This window comes from Microcaecilia unicolor, chromosome 8 (genome assembly GCF_901765095.1).
Source record: "Microcaecilia unicolor chromosome 8, aMicUni1.1, whole genome shotgun sequence".
NCBI lineage: Eukaryota > Metazoa > Chordata > Amphibia > Gymnophiona > Siphonopidae > Microcaecilia > Microcaecilia unicolor.
In genome coordinates this window covers 20,606,650-20,624,302 of record NC_044038.1, presented here as the reverse complement: position 1 = coordinate 20,624,302, position 17,653 = coordinate 20,606,650, and the positions used below count along the sequence as shown (strand labels likewise).

The 17,653-nt window shown below is 42.5% G+C and overlaps 1 protein-coding gene across 1 annotated transcript; it reads right to left on the bottom strand.

The window, feature by feature from the left end:
* Positions 1 to 31: 31 nt before the first annotated feature.
* On the bottom strand, positions 32 to 10,660 carry ZFAND2A (zinc finger AN1-type containing 2A). Its single transcript, XM_030213334.1, has 8 exons — positions 10,474 to 10,660; positions 9,134 to 9,228; positions 6,915 to 7,046; positions 5,948 to 6,108; positions 2,235 to 2,336; positions 2,085 to 2,148; positions 943 to 1,017; positions 32 to 478 (listed from the first exon to the last, which is right to left on the bottom strand). The coding sequence occupies exons 1-8, from the start codon at positions 10,526 to 10,528 to the stop codon at positions 449 to 451; spliced, it is 714 nt and encodes a 237-aa protein (XP_030069194.1). The 5' UTR covers positions 10,529 to 10,660; the 3' UTR covers positions 32 to 448.
* Between the last annotated feature and the right edge of the window lie 6,993 nt (positions 10,661 to 17,653).

Here is a 17,653-nt window from a genome sequence, read left to right as displayed (position 1 = left end):
GGACAATGGAGGGTTAAGTGACTTGCCCAGAGTCACAAGGAGCTGCAGTGGGACTCAAACCCAGTTCCCCAAGATGAAAGTCCACTGCACTAACCACTAAGGTACTCCTCCACTTCCCTGTGCCATACAGGGTGATCCTCAGAATACAATCTTTTTTGTTATTTTTATGAACTATTGCACACCCTGTCTCCCACTCCCCCTTTATTTATAGATTGAGAGCTCTAGCATACATAGATAATGCTGCATTACCATCTAATACTGCAAATGCTTTAAAAATCAGACCTTTAAATAAAAAATGCAAATAACAAGGGTAGTAATAAGAATATTTCATGCAGCAAGTCCATAGCCATTGGTAAAGAATCATCAAGGGCCCAGTTCAGCTGCGCTTTAAAAAGTAATGGTAAGTCTTCAGGGCAACATCGGTGGCTTAGGTTTTTTGAATATTTCTTCAGCACACACCAGCTTTTTTTCCTAGGGGCTAAAGAGAGCTTTCATCAGAAGCAATTTTAAAATACTTTAGTCATTAAGAGACACTGATGCTTGACAGAAGTGAAATGGGAGGGGTGTATGTACAGAATACCTGTTTACCAGCCTCGAGAAGAAAGAGGAGATATACCTTTCAGCACTACAGCTGATCTAGAAAAACATAGTTACTACTACTACAGGTGTTCGTCTACTTCCCCAACAGAAAATCAGTGATTTCTTTTTCAGAGAAGGGGGGGGGGGGGGGGGGGAGAAGAACCAAGACACCTCCATCCCAATCTGGCCCAGTACACATTCGAACCTGTTCTATTTCTAGAAAACTGTTCTCTAACTAAGGTGTTGAATATCTGAAGGCAATTTGTTTCCAACAGAACAGACCAATGGAAGGAGTCAGTTATTTAAAGAAAAAAAAAAAAAAATTATATATATATATATATAAAATTCTTTTCCAGTGCATACCCGAGTAATAGAACAATTTCTCATCCATTCCTCCAAGGACAGCTCCAGGGCTCGTTGCAGCACTGCTTCTTCACTCTGTAAAAGTCATTAAGCATTAAGTTCATGAGCATCTTGCAAACAGAAGTCTAGGACAATGATTCTCAGTTAAGTCCTTAGGCCAGGCTCTCTCAACCCAGTCCCATCAGGATGCATCACTGATTTTCTGGACATCCAGAATAACTTATGCCTACCAAGGAGCAAGTGCATGCATATGCATTGTGGATATCCTGAAAACCTGATTCTCCAAGGACAAGGGGGCTTATGTATTCTCATGAGTGACGGCAACTTGCATCGCCCAGTCCAAAATTTACCAAAGTCTAATAGCTTTGTGGAGTGCGAGACACGTTCCACCTCGTATTGTCTTTGCAGTGAGGAGAGTGTTTAAAAAAAAAAAAAAAAAAAAAGTCTCCTCACATCGCTCAGTCCTAGAGAGCTCCTTTGTGCCTTTTGGCTATTTTTTTGTCCTTTATTTTCCTGTTTTGGAACCTCACTCTTAAATTGTCTTAAGTTTAGTTTTGTTTTTTTTTGCCCAGGTTTAAGTTTTATTTAATTTTTCATCATTATCGGGCCACTTTTAGGCAGGAACTTTCCTATTCTTGCTGTGCATTGCCCCTTTTTCAGGCACCATCACTTTGTTTAATTTTACTGAGGAAGTGTTTCCTTCCTTATGCATGAAGATTCTCGGTGGCTTTAAGCGTTGTACCCTGTGCAATCGGACAATCTCCAGGAAAGACACCCATTCTTGGTGTCTACAGTGTGTTGGCCCTGACCACAGTTACACTGTGTTCTCTAACTTTGTATGAAGAGGATTTTTGGAGCCAAGACTGGTTTGTGGTGGGTAGCACCAGCACCACTTATTTTTTTGTCTCCACAAATATAACCGTCTATGCACAGAACAGTCCCATTCTCCCCCCCCCCCCCCCCCCCCCCCCCGGAGGTGGAAGAGATAAGGACAGTATCAATTCATACATGCACAAGATGCACAGGGTACCCAATGCAGAGGAAAGGGCTGTAGGGCTTAATTTTTGTAAGCAGGCCAACTGGATAGGCTGTAGCTGCTGCCATCATTTTGTAATTTCATGGACCACTACTAGTTTACATACCAACTCGTTCTGTAAGGAGCCAGCCTGAGAAATACCAAACATCTTCTCCAACCACGATGCACTCCTGTGCAGATAAGACAAAAGTGCTCATAAGTCATGCTATTCAAGCATTTCAAAAGTTAAAGAACCCCCCACACACACTTTACATACCTGTTTTGATGTGGATTTGTAGAATCTTCCATTATTGTAGGTTGGCAGACCATTTTACTGGAAGTTTTCAAAGAGTCCTGGGTTCTCAGTATAGCAGCACATCTAGAATAAAGCACAGGAACTCTGAATTGTAAGTCACAGCACTGATGTATTCCATCTGCACAGAAAGAAAGTTACCTGTATGGGTCCGACTTGATGGGACTATGCTGTTCCTCAGGTCTGCTGCTACTACTAAGAAAGGCATCTTTGCTAATACACAGTGGTAACATGTACTGGCCAGACTTTGTATCCATATATAGTGGGTTCGGCTTATTACACGGGCTGGGTATCAAGACACTTGTGAAACTAGAGGTAATTCTTGCATGGATCATACGTGAACGGCCTGCAGTGCTGTTAACGTAATTGAGGCCTCACAAAAATGTTTCAGTTCTAACATCATCTAGTGCTACTTAAGGCAATAAAACTCAAGATGGTCATTTAAAAAAAAAAAAAAACCCCAAATTGGGTCTGTTTTAAAACAATTTTTTTGAGGGGGTAAGCAAACATGTGGACAATGGGGAGCCGGTTGATATTGTATATCTGGATTTTCAGAAGGCGTTTGACAAAGTGCCGCACGAAAGACTCCTGAAGAAATTGCAGAGTCATGGAATCGGAGGTAGGGTATTATGGATTAAGAACTGGTTGAAAGATAGGAAGCAGAGAGTAGGATTGCGTGGCCAGTATTCTCAGTGGAGGAGGGTAGTTAGTGGGGTCCCGCAGGGGTCTGTGCTGGGTCCGTTGCTTTTTAATGTATTTATAAATGACCTAGAGATGGGAATAACTAGTGAGGTAATTAAATTCGCCGATGACACAAAATTATTCAGGGTCGTCAAGTCGCAGGAGGAATGTGAACGATTACAGGAGGACCTTGCGAGACTGGGAGAATGGGCGTGCAAGTGGCAGATGAAGTTCAATGTTGACAAGTGCAAAGTGATGCATGTGGGTAAGAGGAACCCGAATTATAGCTACGTCTTGCAAGGTTCCGCGTTAGGAGTTACGGATCAAGAAAGGGATCTGGGTGTCGTCGTCGATGATACGCTGAAACCTTCTGCTCAGTGTGCTGCTGCGGCTAGGAAAGCGAATAGAATGTTGGGTGTTATTAGGAAGGGTATGGAGTCCAGGTGTGCGGATGTTATAATGCCGTTGTATCGCTCCATGGTGCGACCGCACCTGGAGTATTGTGTTCAGTACTGGTCTCCGTATCTCAAAAAAGATATAGTAGAATTGGAAAAGGTACAGCGAAGGGCGACGAAAATGATAGTGGGGATGGGACGACTTTCCTATGAAGAGAGGCTGAGAAGGCTAGGGCTTTTCAGCTTGGAGAAGAGACGGCTGAGGGGAGATATGATAGAAGTGTATAAAATAATGAGTGGAATGGATCGGGTGGATGTGAAGCGACTGTTCACGCTATCCAAAAATACTAGGACTAGAGGGCATGAGTTGAAGCTACAGTGTGGTAAATTTAAAACGAATCGGAGAAAATTTTTCTTCACCCAACGTGTAATTAGACTCTGGAATTCGTTGCCGGAGAACATGGTACGGGCGGTTAGCTTGACGGAGTTTAAAAAGGGGTTAGATAGATTCCTAAAGGACAAGTCCATAGACTGCTATTAAGTGGACTTGGAAAAATTCCGCATTTTTAGGTATAACTTGTCTGGAATGTTTTTTTTTTTTTTTTTTTTTTTTTTTATTTATTTCTTTATTTATCAATTTAAATATATTAAACAAGCAAAAAGAAACTTGTCAAGTAAATAACATCACTGTTCAAATATGTAAGGAAACCAATTAATATTCAAAGCAATTACAGCATGTTAATTAAAGTCCACATTGTGAGATTCAAAAATTACAAAATGGATATCGAAAGAAAATAATTAAGGAAGCTTTCCTTTATCGGTTGCTCATAACAGATATCTTCTCTTAACATATAGGGCTATAAGTTAAATACTCCCTTGTCCTTTTGCAGCCAGAAATAAAGAAAGTTGTGCCGGCTCATAAAACACATATTTATTAGATTGGTATTTAACTAGGCATTTGCACGGGTACTTTAAGAAAAACGTTCCTCCTAGCTGAATTACCCCAGGCCTCATAAGTAAAAATCTCTGTCTACGTTTTTGAGTCTCCTTAGTCACATCAGGGAAGAGACTAACTTTTAAACCAAGGAAACTCTTATCCTTATTTTGGAAGAAAAGTCTCATCAGCCAGTTTTTATCTGGCGACAAGGCTACTGTGGCAATTAATGTAGAGGCTTGGATTAATTCAGTATCTGAAGCTTCCAATATCAAAGAAATATCCAAATCTGGCTGCTCTTGAGACACCTGGCGCTTCAGGGGCAAATAATATATCTGTGTAAATGGTGGAACCATTTCCTCCGAAGCGCCAAGTGTCTCAGTAATGTATTTTCTAAGCATTTCCCTTGGTAAAACACCAATTTTTTTTGGAAAATTTAAAAAGCGGATATTATTATTTCTGGTTACATTCTCCAAGAATTCAGTACGTCTCCTTAAAGAAGTTAAATCTTTAATCATAGTCTCTTGGTTTAAATGAACCTCTTTCACTTGTTTTTCCAATTCTTCTTGACATTTCGATATTGTCTCTATCTTGAGTTCAGTCTGTTGAACCTTGTGGTCCATATTAGACATTTCTTGAGATAATTGTTTAATTTGTGGACTTAAGGAATTCCCCAAGTCCACAATCAAGGTGTATAGAGTCTCTAGTGTAATTTCAGTAGGTTTCCGAAACTTAGGAAAAAGTACCTCTGTAACTGCAACAGCGGACTGTAGTGTTTTATCTCCGGTCTCAGCTTCCGTCTGGTGCTGGTTAATAGTTGTCATATCTCCCCCTCGAGAGGCACCTAGATCGCAAGAAAGGTCCACACTATCCGCAGTTCGACTCTCCTCCTCGGTCCTATGGACGACTGCACTCTTCGGTGGCGTTCTGCTAGGATCCGGCGTCGACGTGCTCGCTCCCGAGGGTTGCGGGGGAGGTGCCCTATCATCGGGGCTGAGCGATAGCTCCAGTCCAGCGGTCTCCGAAATGGTTCCATTTCCACCCGGTCGACCTAGCGAACCTGCTCCCGGTGTTCCTGGTATCTGTGCACCGCGAAGGTAATTAATCATTGTGGATTGTAAAGAAAGACTTTGCCGTGGAGGGGCAGCAGCGGAGGATAAGCGGCCCCTTCTCTTTGGCATTTTGATTCTCGGAGCGTTGCTGAGCGTCCGAACTAGTCAGCGGCCATTTTGAATTCCTGTCTGGAATGTTTTTACGTTTGGGGAGCGTGCCAGGTGCCCTTGACCTGGATTGGCCACTTTCGGTGACAGGATGCTGGGCTAGATGGACCTTTGGTCTTTCCCAGTATGGCACTACTTATGTACTTATGTAATTTCCACTCAAGCAGTTCATTTGATTAGTTTTACTCATGAAAATTGGAGGATTGTAAAAGCCCAATCTTTTGTATTCAGTACAGCAATCCTTTCCTTTTAGGAAGCAAGCTAAAACTGGCAATGTGCATTTATGTCCCTAATAACTTGTGGGGGGGGGGGGGGGGGGGGGGGGGGGGGAGATGTGCTACAGGGTGTTTGTTTCAAAAGCTACAGCTACATGCCTTCTGGAAAGCAAGCACCTTAGTTCAATTTTCCCTACTCTGCAGGCCTACCCGAGTGCAAAGCTTTCCTTACCCTGCTTTGCGATGTGGATGGTTGCTACCGCTGCTGCTGCTGCACTCATGGTCCAGTGGATGGCGATGTTTTATACAGAAATTGCTCTGGCATTGATCACACACCATCTTGATCAGCTCTCTTTTTTTGCACCCAGGTTTCAGACACTTATTTGTGAAAATCTAAGTTGGAAGAGAAATATATATTTTTTAAACTCCTTGGCTATACTTCCAGATTTCTTGGATCGTCTACATGCACCTATATGGTTCCCCATTAGCCATCAAATCACAGTTTTGCTGCTTAGTGTTTAAAAAAGTCCAGACTAATCTGTGCCATAACAAATTGCAGAGAGATTTTCAAAGACTCGCTATCTACTATAATAAAACTCACCCTCAACGTTCTGAGGACACTGACGTCAGTGAAGCCAAGCCCTGACTTCTTTCAAAAAGGTTCGAAGGTTCGTGGTGGTGAAGCCACCAAAATCGCTCCGGGCCCCGCCTCGAAGGCGGAGCAATGGCAGAGCAAAAGGGGTTGGCAGGGAGGGAGGGAGGCGGGTTGGAAATCGCTCCGGGCCCCGCCCTCACGTCAAATGTCATGACATTGGGGGCGGCGACAAAAACCTTGCTAGCGCCCCGTTTCATTTGCTCTGAAACGGGCCTCTTTTACTAGTATTAAATAAAAGGGAAGAAAACAAGATCAAACCACAGGGCTGGAACATCTAATTTAAACAAGCTTCTTAAATACTTCTTATATGTTTACATAAAAACTGAAGCCTTTCAAAATGCCATCTTCCAACAGCATTCACGTGCAAAGACGTGACACCACACGCACATATATTCTTCAAGTGACCTGACTGCTAAACCAATCTCTATTCACCCGAACACTGCTACAGTCTTATCTTCGAGAGTTTCTCATCTACTAAGTGAACATCTCTTTACAAACTTTAAAAGTCATCATGTAATAAAAAGGCACACTAGAAACCAAGTACCTTCTGTTTGTGCTGGGAAGGATTGTATTTACATTTCTGCTCTATGTGTTCACCAACTGCTATATCTGGCACGACTCCCTTCCTCACTGGTATTGGGATATTGCACAGTGGACACACAGGAACCTGTACATCCTGGAAATAGATAAGGCAAGATTAAAACTGGATGTTAGTTCAAGACATGCAACCAGATCTCGAATGGGGGCTGGGGACATTTTGTCCTGCCACAACCATGGGCTGGTGGGGGCACCGCACTGCCTTTCGGTTCAATGTGGATCATACATTAAGAAGACTGGACATTTCCAGGAACAGAACATAACCTTGCAAAAACAGAACAGAATATCCCTAAACTACATATTCTAACATTTAACACAAATTTTCTAAATAGGTAAGTTTTGGTCACTAAGTTACTTATAAATCAAACTTGTGTATACATATAAAGTATCACATTCTATGTAAAATGAGTTTTATCTTGTTGGATGGACCGTACAGGTCGTTATCTGCCGTCATTTACTATGTTACTGTGTTTGTGGAATTGGTTATAAAAGATTTCCGGCATCATGATGTATGGTAGACCTGGCCTGATTCTCAGAAGACAGTTTGCGAGAAGCTAGCTAAACTAAATAGACAAAGCGATGGGGCCTGTTCGGAGAAAGTTATGGCTGCTTCACTGTCTGACCGCTTCAGTGCTTCCTTAGAGTTTGGAGTGGTCCCTCCACACAAGTAGGAGGAGGAGGTTGCAAATTACAGACCTGTCAGCCAGACCTCAGTGGTGACTAAACTAATGGGAACGCTTCTCAAATCGAATGGACTGTAGGAGCCAAAGCAGCATGGTTTTACTAGTGGCAGGTTTTGTCAAGACAAAATTTGATTTGTTTCTTTGACTGGGTGACCAAACAGTTGAACGTGGGAAGGGTGCTAGATATGGTGTACTTGGATTTTAGCAAAGCCTTTGACACAGTTCTACATAGGCGACTGATAAACTGAGTGACTTGGGTTAAAAACTGGTTAAATGGAAGGAGACAGAGGGTAGTGGTAAATGGAGCATGCTCCAATGAAAAGGATGTTATCAGTGGTATACCACAGGGATCAATCCCTGGGCCTGCTCTTTTTAAGATCTTTGTGAGTGATATTGCGGAAGGCCTGTCTGGTAAGGTTTGTCTCTTTGTGAAGGACACCAAACTCTGTAATAGGGTGGACACCCCGGAGGGTGTGGATAGCATGAGGAAGATCTACCTAAGCTTGAACAATGGTCCTATAATTGGCAACCAAGATTTAATGCTAAGAAATGCAGGGTCATGCACTTGGGTTACAAGAATCCAAGGAAACAGTACATTATAGGAGGTGAAGTGCTTCTGTGTACGAAAGAAATGCTGGACTTGGGGGCGATTGTGTCTGATGATCTTAAGGTAGCCAAACGGGTAGAAAAACTGACAAGTCAAAAGCAAGAAGTATGTTCGGGTGCATAAGCGGAGGAATGGCCAGCAGGAAAGAGGCGACTGTGCCCTTGCATAAGCCTCTAGTGAGGCCCCATTTAGAGTACTGTGTGCAATTTTGGAGACCACATCTTCAAAAAGATAACAGGATGGAGTTAGTCCAGAGGGTGGCTACAAAATTAGCAGTCTCTGTCATAAAACATATAGCATCAGGCTTATGACCCTCAACATGTATTCACTGGAAGAGAGGGGATAGGATAGAGAATACCTCAGTGGCATCAATGTACAGAAGGTGAGCCTTTTTCAAATGAAGGAAAACTGGAATGAGCGGGGCACAGGATGAAATTAAGAAGGAATAAGCTTAGGAGGAATCTAATTTACGGAAAGGGTGGTGGAGACAAGGACTGTGTCAGAATTTAAGAAAGTGTGGGGCAGGCATGTGGGATCTCTTAGGAAAAGGAGGAGTTAGTGGTTACTGAGGATGGGCAGACTAGATGCCCTTATTTGCTGTCATATTTCTACTTTATTAATGATTACAGGTATTTTCACCCCTTTTGTACAGGGGTTTGCAATTTTTTTTAAAAAGAAAAGCTTGTTCTACCTGTATTGAACCTAAAGTTTTTCTCCTAAACTACAAAAATAAGCTTAGTTTATGTGCTGGTATTCTAAAATAACTTTTTCATCAAATTAAGGTCCATCAAGTTGAGCCTAGCCACGTCAAACATCAAAAATCACATGAACCTAGCAGATCCCAAAAAAGTAGAAAGCAGACGTTCTCTGTCTTACCTTCTTGTATGCAGATGTGCATTTGTGTTGAGAATAAGTAATATGATCTTTGCAGAAGACCTGTTCACAAGCGTTACATTTTAGAGGAAGGAAATCTGTAACAGAAAAATAAATAAATAAATAAATAAATAAATAAATACAGGTATGAAGAAACTACTTGGTCTGTGCCAGGGCTGGTGGTTGGGAGGAGGGAGGAGGGGATAGTGCTGGGCAGACTTATACGGTCTGTGCCCTGAAAAAGACAGGTACAAATCAAGGTAAGGTATACACATGACTTCATCTTGTTGGGCAGACTGGATGGACCGTGCAGGTCTTTTTCTGCCATCATCTACTATGTTACTTAACTTCCTAGATTTTGCTAGATGTACAAAGACCAGGGGACATTCAATGAAATTACATGGAAATACTTTTAAAACAAATAGGAGAAAATATTTTTTCACGCAAAGAATAGTTAAGCTTTGGAACTTGCTGCAGGAGGATGTGGTAATAGTGGTTAGAGCTAAAAAAAAAAAAAAAGAAAAAAAAAAACGTTTGGACAAATTCCTGGAGGAAAGTCCATAGGCTGTCATTGAGGACATGGGGGAAGCCACTGTTTACCCCGGGATTGGTACATGGAATGGTGCTACCATTTGGGTTTCCACTAGATACATGTGACCTGGATTGGCCAATGTTAGAAGCAGGATACTGGGCTAGATGGACCATTGGTCTGACTTACTACTGCTATTGTCATGTCTCCCGGTTTCTGCATGCAACAAGAAGGATGATGACTAAAAATTCCGTCATGTTTTCATTGTAGCTTTGTTATGGGTCTGGTTTAAAGATATTCCATCTATTGAGCTTTGGGAAAAATAAAGGGAACTACAACATGAAGTGACAAGTAAACTAATATTCAAAATTATCACAACCCGACAGCAGCAAAATTCGACTAGCAAGCTGTTCTCGTGCTGGGGCTTAGATTTAGAACAATGTGTTAATATAGGAGTTCTACATCCGTTTCTAAAATATCTTTTTTTTTTATTGATGATTCTGCATTCAAACACAACCACAAAATTCCAAGATAACCATTAAATCTCGCAACATGTTTACAAACATATATCCTTTAACTCAATCATCAAATAATTTTAAATTTTTACTTTTCTCCCCCCCCCCCCCCCCATTCCTATAGTCTAATATTACCCCATACAAACCAAACTACTAGCTTCCCCCTCCATACTAAATATCTTTTTAAGTTACACTATGAAGTTGGTAGCTGTTTCAATATCACCTTCCCCTTTCGCTGAGAATAAGTACATGGTTTAAAAAAAAGATCACAGTAAAACAAAGAAACCCCCGTTTCTTACCGAGCTGTTTGCAGGTGTTTTCAGAACACTGCTTCCCCAAGTCAGGAAATTCCATGATCAGAAAAGCAAATCTTTCAGGTAGCGCAAACTGCAGCTCTAACACACCTTCTCCTGCTGCTTTTCCTCCGGGAATGTATCACTTTACCGCGCCGCCTCACTTTTATCGCCGGACCCTGCTGAGTCACGCTCCCGGTCTCCATAGCAACATCCTACTCCGCCCCCTCCCGTCGCACCGTTGACGTCATCTACCCCGTAGTTCTAGGATGGATCTGCTTAGTGGGCAGAACTTTCTGGACGCCTGCCGAGTCACGGCTGCGCGCTCTGATGACGTCGCGCTTCCAGGAGTGCTGCGTCATGGAAACTCAGCTCTTTAAGTATATGTCGAAGGACTGGGGTGGGTGGGGGGCAGTAGTCAGGCTTGGGGATTTCGACACTGCTTTGGACTTTAGTTTTGAATCCTGGTGCTGTTAGAATCAGCTTATCTGTTCTCTCTGGCCTGCCTTGTAACCTGGTCGGTGACTTGTGTAAGGAGTCCCCAGGGGAGGGGAAGGCCATTGTTTCATGGTACTGGTACATTATTGTAAAGTAGTAGGATGCCCACATAACATTTGTGCTGGCCTCAGTATCCCCCCTCCCCCCCCCCCCCCCCAACTAAACCCCTTTATGGAATGCCTAAGATAAAGTGGGACTAGTAGCCCAAGAATCAAGCTAATATTACTACTACTACTACTTAACATTTCTAAAGCGCTACTAGGGTTACGCAGCGCTGTACAATTTAACATAAAAGGACAGGCCCTGCTCAAAGAGCTTACAATCTAAAGGACAAGTGAGTAGTCAATACGATAGGGGCAGTCAAATTGGGGCAGTCTGGATATCCTGAAGGTAAGAGTTAGGTGCCAAACAGGGTTGCCAGGTAGAATTTTTTTTTCCAGCCCAATCCGGGCCAGAAACCAGCCCAAAACCCGCCCAAACACAAACCCCGCCCCTGACACCCCCACCCCCGCGTCACCGGCCCCGCCCCCGCCGTCACCGGCCCCGCCTCCCACGTCATCGGGCCCGCCCCCCCGTCATCAGCCCCGCCTCCAACGTCATCGGGCCCGCCTCCCCGTCATCAGCCCCGCCTCCCCGTCATCAGCCCCGCCTCCCACGTCATCGGCCCCGCCTCCCACGTCATCGGCCCCGCCCAAAACGTCACTAACCCCGCCCAAAAACGTCACTAACCCCGCCCCCCGCGGCCGAAAAAAATCAAAAAGCCGCCCAAAAAGCCGCCCGGAAGCTTAAAAAACCGCCCAAAAAACCGCAACCCGCCGCGGGCAAAAATTTCCCGCGGCGGGTCGCGGAAAACCGCCCAATTGGGCGGTAAAACCGCCCACCTGGCAACACTGGTGCCAAAGGCAGCATTGAAGAGGTGGGCTTTAAGCAGAGACTTGAAGATGGGCAGGGAGGGGACTTGACGTACGGGAAGGTTGTTCCAGGCATAGGGTGAGGCGAGGCAGAATGGGCGGAGCCTGGAGTTGGCAGTGGTGGAGAAGGGTTCCTCCTGCATAATTTAATATTTTAGATGGATAGCTAGACGTAATGCTGAATTAAAAAAAAAAATCTTTCATGAGATAATTGATTTTAGGAACACATTACAGAAGCTGTTGGAACAAGACAAATGGGAACTGTCAGGCTAGTTCTTTAATTTTATTCGTACAACAGAAAATCTAAATAGTTACCTGATGCTAGGGGGTCCACCTTAGGAGTCAGCACTCAAGAAAAAGATCTAGGTGTCATTGTAGACAATACGCTGAAATCTTCTGCCCAGTGTGTGGCGGCGGCCAAAAAAGTAAACAGGATGCTAGGAATTATTAGGAAAGGGACGATAAATAAGATCGAGAATATTGGAGTGCCTCTGTATCGCTCCATGATGTGACCTCACCTTAAGTACTGCGTTCAATTCTGGTCATCATATCTCAAGAAAGATATATCGGAATTAGAAAAGGTTGAAAGAAGAGCGACCAAAGGGGATGGAACTCCTTTTGTATGAGGAAAGGTTAGGCCTCTTCATCTTGGAAAACAGACGGCTGAGGGGGGATATGATTGAGGTCTATAAAATCCTGAGTGGTGTAGAATGGGTAAAAGTGAATTGATTTTTCACTGTTTCAGAAAGTACAAAGACCAGGGGAAACTCAATGAAATACTTTTAAAACAAATAGGAAGAAATATTTTTTCCACTCAAAGAATAGTTAAGCTCTGGAACTTGTTGCCAGAGGATGTGGTGACAGCGGTTAGCGTATCTGGGTTTACAGAAGGTTTGCACAAGTTCTTGGAGGAAAAGGCTATAGTCTGTTATTGAGATGGACATTGGGGACGCCACTGCTTGTCCTGGGATTGGTAGCATAGAATATTACTACTATTTGGGTTTCTGCCAGGTGCTTGGGACCTGGTTTGGCCACTGTTGGAAGCAGGATACTGGGCAAGATGGACCAGTGGTCTGACCCAGTGTGGCTATTCTTATGATAATGGTGCATAGTTCAACAATGTATATTTGTACACAAACTGTATATATTTTTGATTACTATTGTAACTAATATAAATATTCAGATACATAAGGTATCGTCAGACCATCAGAGGCAGTACTCCGTTTATTGGCGGTATACCGCTATCACATTTTCATACGGTGAATATTTCCCATCTTTCTCATCATCGGTCATAATAAAGAATACCTTTTACACATTTCTTATTTTTTGACTTTCTTGAATAAATTTCTTTAAATAGTGTTCATATATAGGAAAATCCTTTACTGATCTTCTACCTGATCTTTATATCGTGTCACGCTAGATATCAGGGCGGCATACCGACACGTGTTTCGCTATCTCAGTTTTATCAAGGTATGCCCCTGAAAGGAAAAAATAGATAAAAAATAAGATTGTCACATCATTCATTACAAATCCATTCGATGGTCTGTTACCTTTATGTCTCAAAAGTGAGTTCCTAGTCCTTCTACCCCCCTTCTGCCAAGATAACCACGGCGTCTAACTTATAGTTTGTTTAGCCGAGGTCACATGGCTTCACCAACCAATCACAGGAACTTGTCAAATCAGAGACATCCATTCTATCTCTCTATTCAGCCCATTAGGTTTGACTGAATCAAGTTTGAAAATCCAGTTTTGTGCCTTATAATTAAGAATATGCTCCAAATTACCTCCCTCCCTCCCATTTACTATTGATTCATTTGTATCCAATGTTGTACCAGTGGAGCTTCCTCCGCTTGTGTAGAGAGCTTAGATTTATGCTCTGTCAATCGAATTTTAACCGGTCTGCTGCTTCTGTCTACATATATTTTGTCACAAGGGCATTGAATTTTATATACTACGTTTCTAGTGACACAATTGGTGTGCCTGTGAGCTTGAATTTTACACTGTGTCCAGCTGTTTCCTTCCATGGTCAAAGCACACCATTGGCATGATCCACAACAACTGTGTTTAGCATCTGGTATCTTTGTCGTATTTTGAGATTTGTATTTAATCATTTCCCCTATGGTTTTCCTGCGTTGTAAAGCTATTATGGAGTGATCCAAAAAAACAGGAGTCTAATCGAAGAACATGCCAATGTTCATGAATGGCCCTTGCCACAAAACCTGAAGCTTGTGAATATGGCATAACGTAGACTAGTTTATCAATCTTAGCTGGTCGTTTATATTGTAGTAAAAGCGATCTTTGTGCATAACGATCACGTAAATATGCTTTCCTGAGTATTTTCATCGGATAGCCCCACTGTAAAAATTGAGTCAACTTTTCTGCTTGGTTTTTAAACTCATCTATTGTAGAACATATCCTACGGAGACGCAAGAATTGGCTGATCGGAAGACTTTCTTTAAGTTTATATGGATGAAAGCTATGGAATCTCAGATAATTATTCCTTAACGACACCTCAATTGTTTCGCTTAACCCGCACAATGTAATCCATAACTATCTGTAACAAATTGTATTTCCAACATTCAACTCACACTGAACCCACAAAAAGGTGGGAAAATGTGGGATACAAATGCAATAAATAAATAAACATCTTTCCTATGTAGAGTGATAAAAAAGCTTTCAGATCTGTTTTGGATCTGCAGATCCAAAAAATTAATAGAATTAGTAGAATAATGTAATTCAAATTGTAAATTGGAATCCAATTGATTCAACCATTGAACAGACTGTAATAATTGATCTTCCGTACTTTTCCATGTGAAGAAGATGTCGTCCAGATATCGCTTCTAAAGACAGACATCCAGGAAGATTAGGGGATCAAAAAGTATCTGATGTAATTGGAGGTTTGGAATATTTATGTCATGTTTATGTAATGACTATCACATTCTATTGAAGAGCGTTTATTTTCTGTATTAAGGAAAAAGAAATTGATGATACTTTACCAAATTGTCTATACTGTTGGCTAAGTTGTATTGGAGCTAAAGAATTTGGTTGTCATTTGTGATATGCAATTATTCATTAATAAAAAAATTGTAAAAAAAAAAAAAGACAGACATCCAAGGTTGGAAACGAGAGCAGTGCAAGGAAACAGTTAATAAAGGGCATTTGTGTTAAATGGAAGGAAACCAGCTATGCCAAAGGTCTGTAAACCTAAGGTAGCAGGATGACATTTTTATGTAAACGGGAATACAAACCGATGAGCAAAAAGAAAGACGTTAGAGTAGGATGACCATAAACATCTAAAACTGCCAATAAGATTTAAAAAAAAAAAAAATCGGTGTTAAGTCCTAACAGCCAAGTCAGAGGAGATGCAAGTTCAGTTACAGCAAGCAAACTGGAAAGCATAGAGAGAACTGTAAAGTCAGAATAAGAGCCCTTTGGGTATTGTGTTTATGAAAGAATCTGGAGAAATGTTCAAACGATGAGGCCAGGGGAACAGCAGTAGCAACAGACTCTCAGATCCTAATCAAGGGCCAGATAGACGAGCACCTGGCTAGGCACAGCTTACCTTCTAAATACGAGTCCAAGTTTAATAGGGGCAAGTCGTGTCAAACTAATCTGGTAACATTCACTAAAAGAAGGCGTCACGGATAGCTATCTGGACTTCGTGAAGACATGTGAGCCTGCACTTCTTGGAAGGTTAATATACAGAGTACGTGAATGCAGCATTGAAGGTTATGTTCTGAAATGGATAGGAAATTGGCTAGGAGAGGTAGGCGCAGGAGTGAGTGAGCAGAAATGCTCAGATCAAATTCAGGGAGGAGGCCTGTTTCGGCATGTTCATCAATGACCCAGAAAAGGGGGTGGGGTGTCACGGTAAGAAAAGCATGACAGAAGTGATGTGTAATGCGGGCTGGGAACACAGCATTTATTATAATGTGACACTGATAATGAACAAAGACAAAGGGGATAGATAATTAGCTGTATAGATGTGGAAGTATATAATATTTTACATTGAATGACAAGATGCAGCGAGTAGCAGAGCAAGCCTCATGAGAAATAATTTGCCAACACAATGGACGGCTGCTGTTTAATAATAAAGGGGCCCCTTTTTACCAAACTGTAGGAGAAAGCGGCCTTACCGTGTGCTTAAGCAGGTCACTCCCACCCACTAAGGCCATTTTTCCGCATGGGTAAAATGACTATTTTTCTATTGCTTGAATTAATGGCCACACTCTAATTTTGCCATTAACGCATGGCTGTTATTAGCATGTGAAGTCCCTTCTTCCACCTATTTTGTAGGCGGTAAGGGCTCATGCACTAATCATATGCTAATTGGTTAGCATGTGGCAATGTATCTGCGCTAACCAATTAGTGCAGAACGCTCCTACCCTCTGCCCCCTGACCCGCCCCAGCACTAACAAAATATTGTTTAGCGCATGGGAAGCTTGCACCGATGCCAAAATTACCACGGGACGCCTGAGCGCACCCCATGGTAAGGCATTTTAAGCATGTGTTAGTGCTTACCACAGCCTAGTAAAAGGACCCCTCCCCCCAAAAAAAGTCATGTTTTAAAATAAAAACTTCTGAGAAGTGTTATAAATTGTATTTTCACTGTACACTGCTTTTTCTGATTTTTGCTCCTAAAAGCTAATCAAAATGTATTACGTATACATTAAAAAGGTATCACCTTATAAAGACATAAGTGTCTCCATACTGGGACAGGTCAAAGGTCTATCAAGCCCCCTTGATCACAATCTAGATTGAGGATTATACCGGGAAAATATAATGCTTTAGTAAAGGTTAATTCCAAATTTAGGGGTCAGCGGAGCTGCCCTTGTATTTCTTGTGTAAACACATTTTCCATAGGGATAGGGTGCAAGCTAAAATATTTTGATAGCTAAGGGTCCCTTTTACTAAGCCGCGTAAGGCTCTATGCGTGCCCAGGGCGTGCCAAAATGGACTTACCGCCTGAGTACCATGTGCCTCTTGCGGTAATTTCATTTTTGGCACGCATCCGCTACGCACATCTGAAAAATAATTTTTATTTTCAGGCGCGCGCCGAGTGGCATCTGATGCGTGTAGGTCATTACCACCCAAATTCTTTACCGCTAGATCTATGGCTGGCGGTAAGGTCTGAGACCCAAAATAGACGCGTGGCAATTTTGATTTTGCCGTATGTCCATTTTCGGCAAAATGTTTAAAAAGGCATTTTTTTGTAGGTGTGCTGAAAAAGAATTCTGCGTGTGCCCAAATCCTGCGCTTACACTACCACAGGCCACTTTTTACCGCGCCTTTGTAGAAGGACCCCTGCTACACTACCAGAATAGGAATATCACCGTTGACTGTATGCCTTGTAGCGCTATAGAAATGCTAAATAGTAGTAGTAGTAGTAGACTGTGCAAAAGTAGCTACAAGCCAGTCTATGGGGCCTGTGTATTAATCTGTGACAATGTTTGAAGGTTTGTACCCATTTTTCTATCAAATTTAGTTAGGAATTGCAAATGAGCTCTTGTCTCATTTACAGCTCAGTTCTACATGAAAATATTCATGAGTTGCCATAGGCAGGAACTTTGTGTGTTATAGGCTGGGGAGGGGGGGCTTGGGGGCCTAGGACCCCACTATGGGCTCAGGCCCCCTCCAAAAATTTAGCACCCTTGAATGGCTGGTGGGAATGTCCAGGCCCCATCAGCCTAAGAAAACCACTGCCTGAACACCTTCCCCCTCCCCCCACCCCCGGTGCTGTCTCAGCAGTGAGGAAGTCAGCAGCATGCTTTCCAGCC